Here is a 6,962-nt window from a genome sequence, read left to right on the forward strand (position 1 = left end):
TCACACACACACACACACACACACACACACACACACATCACTGTGCTTGTGTCTTTTCTGATGTATTTTTTATGTAACGACCTAAACATCTGTCATAGTTTGGTGTTTGTCATCAGGCATATTCATTTCCTGTTGCCTCAATAACCAAGATGGCTGAATATCTGTGATCTAGGATTGTATGTGTCATCGTGCGGCGTCTCTGATGTGTGTGTGTGTGTGTGTGTGTGTGTGTGTGTGTCCATGACAGACCCCGTTCACCCTGACCCTGCGTCTGTGGGACATCTACATCCTGGAGGGAGAGAGGACCCTCACAGCCATGGCCTACAATACCCTCAAGTTACACAAGAGTGAGTATGACCACATCGTGTGTGTGTGTGTGTGTGTGTGTGTGTGTGTGTGTGTGTGTGTGTGTGTGTGTGTGTGTGTGTGTGTGTGTGTGTGCGTGCGTGTGTGTGCTCTCAAATTATACAAGTGTAAGTATGACATCTTCCCTGTGCTCTTTTCTTTTTTTTCTTTTTTTTCTTTCCTTTTCTTTTCTTCTCTCTGGTCTAAATTAAGAAAAACCTCCTATACACACTGTCACCATATCCAGTATCCAGACATATACAGAAACAGTGACAGAGAGAGGACAGAGACACGTATACAGAGAGAGAGAGAGAGAGACAGAGTGACATAGAGAGAGACATATACAGAGAGAGAGAGGGACAGAGAGACATATACAGAGACAGTGACAGAGAGAGAGACATATACAGAGAGAGAGGGACAGAGTGACATAGAGAGAGACATATACAGAGAGAGAGAGAGAGAGGGACAGAGAGACATATACAGAGACAGTGACAGAGAGAGAGAGAGAGAGAGAGGGACAGAGTGACATAGAGAGAGACATATAGATAGATAGACTTTATTTGTCATTGCTACAGTACAGGTACCAAACAACGAAATTTAGGAGGGGAGGCTCCCCTGGTGTTTAGGAGAGGAAAAAGAAACACATTTTGGAAAAAGCATAGATGCATAAAATCACAAGAAGGTAAGGAGCTGGTTTACATCAATAGAGGCTATGTACACAATCCACTGTACTATACTGCACAGATAGTCAACTAGGGTTGTCATATTTCACAAGAAAGTATTTTTTCACATTATTTTAAAGTGTCACAGTTTGCAGGCTTGAAAATGTACATGTTTGTGCCTCAGCACTAGCTGCCATACAATCCGTCCGGACTGTCCTGGGCCCAGAACTTAGGCCTTTTCTGTGTTCAGGGCCTTGACGGCCCTGTGGTAGAAGCTGTCCTTCAGTCTGTTTGTCTTAGCGGCCGGGGTCCTGTACCTCATGTTCGAGGGCAGCTTGACAAAGTGTTCGTGCCCAGGGTGGGTCGGGTCCTTGGAGTTCTTGGAGGCCCTCCTGAGACAGCGTGTTTTGTACAGCTCCTCCAGAGAGGGGAGGGGGGCGCCGGTGATCCTCTGTGCTGTTCTCACGACTCTCTGTAGATCGCTTCTCTCCGCTATACAGAGAGAGAGAGAGAGGGACAGAGAGACATATACAGAGACAGTGACAGAGAGAGAGACATATACAGAGAGAGAGGGACAGAGTGACATAGAGAGAGACATATACAGAGAGAGAGAGAGAGAGAGAGGGACAGAGAGACATATACAGAGACAGTGACAGAGAGAAACTATAAACGCAACAAGTCACTGAACCCTCAACATAAACTGTTATGCCCACCATGCCATCCAGCCCACACACACACCACCCACCCAACCCCTCTGGATGAGTCAGGGGAAGCAGCCGTGCGGTGCCTGGATACAGCTGATCCGCTGGCTCCCTCTCCTTCCACGTGGACCAGCCTCACACGCCGCCTCGCGGTTGGCCGCCTCTTAAGAGGATGGCTTACATAACGCAGGACGCTCGGTTGCTGTGGAGAACAGGGGAAACGCTGTCTTCTCATTGGACGCTCTCTCTCCCTCTCTCTCTCTCCTTCCCTCCCTCCCTCCCTCTCTCTCTCTCCCTCCCTCCCTCCCTCCCTCTCTCTCCCTCCCTCCCTCCCTCCCTCTCTCTCTCTCTCTCTCTCTCTCTCCCTCCCTCTCTCTCAAGGAAACACTTCAGCTCGGCCTACTGTTCGCGTAACATGCCTCATGCTCATACATAATAGCATGTCATATTTATGAGCGTCATAACACAACATCACATCCCCCGCCCGCCCCCCTCCCCCCTCCTCCTCCTCCTCCTCCCTACTGTTTTCTGATTGGCTGCCTCCCTCCTGTGTGTGTCCTATCAGAGCGCCTGCTGCGGCTGCCCCTGGAGGAGCTGAGGGAGTTCCTGCAGGAGCAGCTGGGCGGCTCCTTCTACCTGCCTGACGACGTGGTGGTGGAGCAGCTGCAGACCGCCATGGCCGAGCTGCGCAGGATGAGGCTGGACCTGCCCCCCCCAGGTGACTGGGTCTGGGTCTGGGCCTGGGACTGGGACTGGGTCTGGGTCTGTGAGAGACAGAGGGACAGGGAGACAGACTGGGTCTGGGACTGGGACTGAGATATAATCTGGAAGCCTAGATGAATACCACTGAATACCAGATGTATGGAGCATGATCCGTAATCTGATACTATGGTGCATCAGTCATGAAACAGAGGTGTTTCCCATGAGAGATGTAATCTGGAAGTCTCGATGAATACCGCTGATGTATGGAGTATGATAATCTGATATTATGGTGCATCAGTCATGCCATACATCTGGATTAGTCACACGCAGAGCTGTTAACATATGTGTGGTGGCCTGGGAAAACCCTTCACATGGTGGCATTTTGACATTTTCATTTTTTAATATTTCCATAAATTAGAAGTTCTCAGCTATTCATAACTGGTTGAATGACTGAGATAGCCCTTTATTTTAAAAAGTTATGAGCATTTTAATGTATCATGTCAAAAAAAGTGAAAGGTGAGAAATGCTGCCCCCATGCTGCCCCCGACCCCTTTCTCCTCCGGGTCGGGGGAGGAGCCTATGCAGATCGGCCGGTCTCGTTTGTCTGCTTGTGATGCGGTGTTAGTCTGCTTGCCTCGTCGGTATGCGAGGGACAGATCCATTTGTGTGTCTTCTAGTTAAGATGTTATTACTTTATGCTTATTGTGAGCATCAGTAAACTGGCAATAACACAGGTGGAAGTATCGTCTCTCCTTTCGCTCATGTGTGCGTGCATTGCTTAACTGAGAATGAGACACGTTCAACGTGACGTTGTTTCGCTAGCAAACTACCCACCACAAAAACATAAAAATAAGTACTTTCACTTTTGTTTTCTTAAAATGTTTATTCACCATAATGTAGTATGGAGTTCAAAGTACTAGAATACCACATAATATCAAAATCGCCAAAATCGTGATTTCCATCTATTTTTGCTCTTTGCCACAAACGAACGCCAGCGACATCCGACGGGTTTTCCCAGGCCACCACACATATACTCTATGGGCCGATTTCACAGACAAGGCTTAAGCCTAATCCTAGACTAAAAAGCATCTTCGAAGGAAGGATTTTTCATTGAAAGTGTGATTTAGTCCAGGCTAGGCTTAAGACTTGTCTGTGAAACCGGCCAAAACAATATTTTAGTCGATGGTCAGAAACTCGATTCCTTACGTCCTCTCCCATGTCCTCCACTCGCAGAAAGCATTGGAGGAGAAGACCCTGGTTCCTCCCCATTAGTCATTCGTACTCCCGTGGCCTGGGGTGGTCCAGTGGTCTAGCACCACGGTCTACAGTGCACACATTATGCCCATGTTGGCATGGTTCGAATCCGGCTCATGTCCTGCTGACATGTCCTCTTCTCCTTACATCCCTGTCTGTCTTCACTATCTCTCAATGAATTGAAAAATATGACTGGGACTTCCCCACTCAGAAAAAACAACAACAACCTTTAAAATAAATTCTTACTGCAAAGCTTTTGGAGGGTGGAGGATAGAGGAGTGGAGGATTGTTTCTAACAATTGAGAGAGGGACTCAGATGGTCACAGACAGTCATGGATTCGTCACACGCTGAAAGCCGCCCCCCCCCCCCCCCCTCTCTCCTCCCTGTGCAGACGTCATATTAACCCTCTGTGTCTGTGTCTCTCCTCCCTGTGCAGACGTCATATTAACCCCTCTGTGTCTGTGTCTCTCCGAGTCCTCCCTGTGCAGACGTCATATTAACCCCTCTCCTCCCTGTGCAGACGTCATATTAACCTCTGTGTCTGTGTCTCTCCTCCCCAGCCAAGCCAGACGAGCTGCCTAAGAAGCCCCTGGGCCTGGAGAGACCCATCCTCCCCGTCCTCCTCCTGCCCCTCCAGCCGGACCTCTCTCTGGGGCCCAAGACCTGCCCGGTGCCTCCCCCCAAACCCCCCAAGCCCCAGGAGCCCCAGGCCCAGGCCCAACCCCAGGCCCACACGGAGGCCAACCGCCCAGACACCATCACCCTGGAGCACACCCCATCCCCTGGGGACCCCACCTGCAGCCTTCCTGGGGCCCCCAGCGCTCCCATGCCCTCCCCGGACCCGGTCCTCGTGCACAGCCAGGCCCCGCGCACCCCCACCCCCGAGAAGCCTAAACCGTGCGTAGCGGCCCAACCGCCACCACCACCGCCCAGGGCTGAGACCACGTCCCGTGGAGAGGTGCAGGGGGTCAGGGAGGGGGGGGAGGAAGGGAAGGAGGAGGGGGGTCCTGGTCACCCTGTCCCAGAGGAGAGCCAGCCTCTCTGGGCACAGCGGCAGGAGAACCCCCGGAGGCCTGGAGGTCCAGAGGAGATCCAGGGAGAGCCGGAGGACTGGCCCCCGCCCTACGAGGCCCCTGCGGCGGACGTCTCGGCGGCGCAGGCTGGGTCTGAGACCCTGGAGCTCCCGGACCTCCCCCCTCCGCCGCTCCTCTACGCCGACGACGACAGAGCTCCGGCGCCCCTGGAATCTGAGCCGCCCCGTCTGGAGAACGGGGCCGACCCGGGGCTGCGTCCGTGCTCCGTCCCCCCCTGCTCGGCTCCGTCTCTGGGCCTCGCGTTCCCGCCTCAGGGGGGTACCTCCACGTCTCCACGCCCGATGCCACCGACGTTTCTGGGTCTCATACAAGAAGAAGCCCCTTCTGCCCTGCCCTCCCTCCCCCTCCCCTCCTCCTCCTCCCGTCCCAAGCTCCCAGTCAAGCCCACCAAGTTCCCGGTGTCTCTCGGGGTACCCTCGACCGCGGGGGACCGGCGGCCCTCCAACTGCTCCCAGTACGACAACCTCTCAGAGGCCGACGACGAGGACCACTACCTGGACCGGCTGCTGGAGATCGCTGCTACCCTGCCTCAGAGCACCAGCCTGGGCACCGGCCCTCAGGAAACACCGGGGATGTACGGCCTACCCCCGGTGCTCACGTCACACGTGGAGGACAACCCTCCTCCTCCTCCTGCGTTTCCCCCTCCTCCTCCTCCTCCTCCCCCCACGTTTTCCGGCCTCCCCACTCTGCCACAGGAGCCGGTGTACGAAGGACAGGAGTGTTGGGTCATAGACGTCGTCATCCCCCCTCCTCCACCCTGCTTCGCCGACAGACTTGCCCCCTTCCAGAGCAGCCCGACGAACCGCACTAGATTCAACCAGACAGACCCTCACCACCACACCCCCACCCCCACCACCAGCACCACCACCCCCACCATCACCAGCACCCCCACCACCAGCACATCCAGCCAGGGAGGGGTCCCCCTCTCCCAACCTCTGACCAGGTCGCCCCGAAGCAACCGCACCGCCTTCCCAGGCCAGACGCTGCTCCCTGGCGCCCCCTCAGGACAGTGTCCAGGGGTCCCCTCGGTCCGGTCCAGCCCAGACTTTTACAGGATGCACCCAGGTAGCCAGCAGCTGCCCAAGTCGGTCACCTTTTAGGGTTTTTCGTGAGTTGTAGTTTTGGGGGGACTGGAGAGAGGAGGGGAGGGGAGGGGAGGGTGAGGAGACGTTGGATTTTGGAGAGACGGTGGTTCTTTGCCGCTGTGCTGACTCACTTATCAAACACACAAACAAACAAAGCCATTCCCTGTGAAGGGGACGAGCCTCGCCTGTGGCCAGTTGATGTTGTCAGGTTGGGTTTTGTATAAAGAGTGACTGTGGAAGCCTTTTTTCAGACAGGTCATATCCCCATCTTTTCAGGGTGTTCAGTCGCTCGTTTCTAAGGGCAGTACAACTTTTTGGTATATTTTCCACTTTAAATGTTAAAGCTCAGTTATTTCATTACCGTTGTCTTATTGATGCAGCAGAAATTTGCGTCGAAAGGTGTGTGTGTGTGTGCGTGCGTGTGTGTGTGTGTGTGTGAGGTGTCATTTCACCTCGGGAGAAGTGAGGCGATCTCACATCAGTCCGTCATGTGTTCATCCTGCATCACGTTGGCTTTCACTTCCATTTTCTTAACCGACACTTAAAAGTGTTTTAACCGTTTAGCTGCAGTCTAACATCAAATAAAGACGACATGTTTGTCTGTCCGGGAACCTAACTCTAAAAACCTAAGGGCTTTTTATGTCAGCTTATAGGCCACTCGCCGTGGAAGTAGAAATCGGAGGACGGGCTCATTGTAATACATGGAACAGAATGACGTATGGTACCAAACAAACACGTGGTGTTTTATACCATTCCTCATTCCGTTCCATGCATTTCAATTAGCCCGTCCTCCGATTTCTACCTCCACCAGCCTCCCCTGACCAGTGGTTGTAAAACACCAAACGCCTCTCAGGTTTTGGGCCTGTGTCTTTTATACCAATACTGCATTAATGGTTGACCGTGAGCGGGCTCACACAACTCAACACAACACATTCAAATGTATGCTTATAAACTGCTTATAAACTGCTTACAAACATTGTTACATAGTTCATTGACCTCCAGGTTTGTTTTTCATGATTTATGATGACAGGTCTTCTTAATAAATGGTTTGTACATACCTACACACACACATACATATACATACATACGTACATACATTCGTACATACATACGTACAT

General features: G+C 52.6%; 1 protein-coding gene across 1 annotated transcript in view; it reads left to right on the forward strand.

Annotated features, from left to right (window-relative positions):
• LOC308169801 (uncharacterized protein) overlaps positions 1-5,879 on the forward strand; it is a 76,301-nt gene extending 70,422 nt beyond the window's left edge. Inside the window, exons 12-14 of the mRNA XM_080544547.1 lie at positions 248-347; positions 2,274-2,426; positions 4,226-5,879. Coding sequence (XP_080400673.1) covers positions 248-347; positions 2,274-2,426; positions 4,226-5,859 — 1,887 coding nt within the window. The 3' untranslated portion in view covers positions 5,860-5,879. The remainder of the gene's footprint in view (positions 1-247; positions 348-2,273; positions 2,427-4,225) is intronic.
• Positions 5,880-6,962: the final 1,083 nt, after the last annotated feature.

The sequence above is a fragment of the Nansenia antarctica genome, assembly GCF_963989245.1.
Source record: "Nansenia antarctica genome assembly, chromosome: 14".
In the NCBI taxonomy this organism is placed as follows: domain Eukaryota; kingdom Metazoa; phylum Chordata; class Actinopteri; order Argentiniformes; family Microstomatidae; genus Nansenia; species Nansenia antarctica.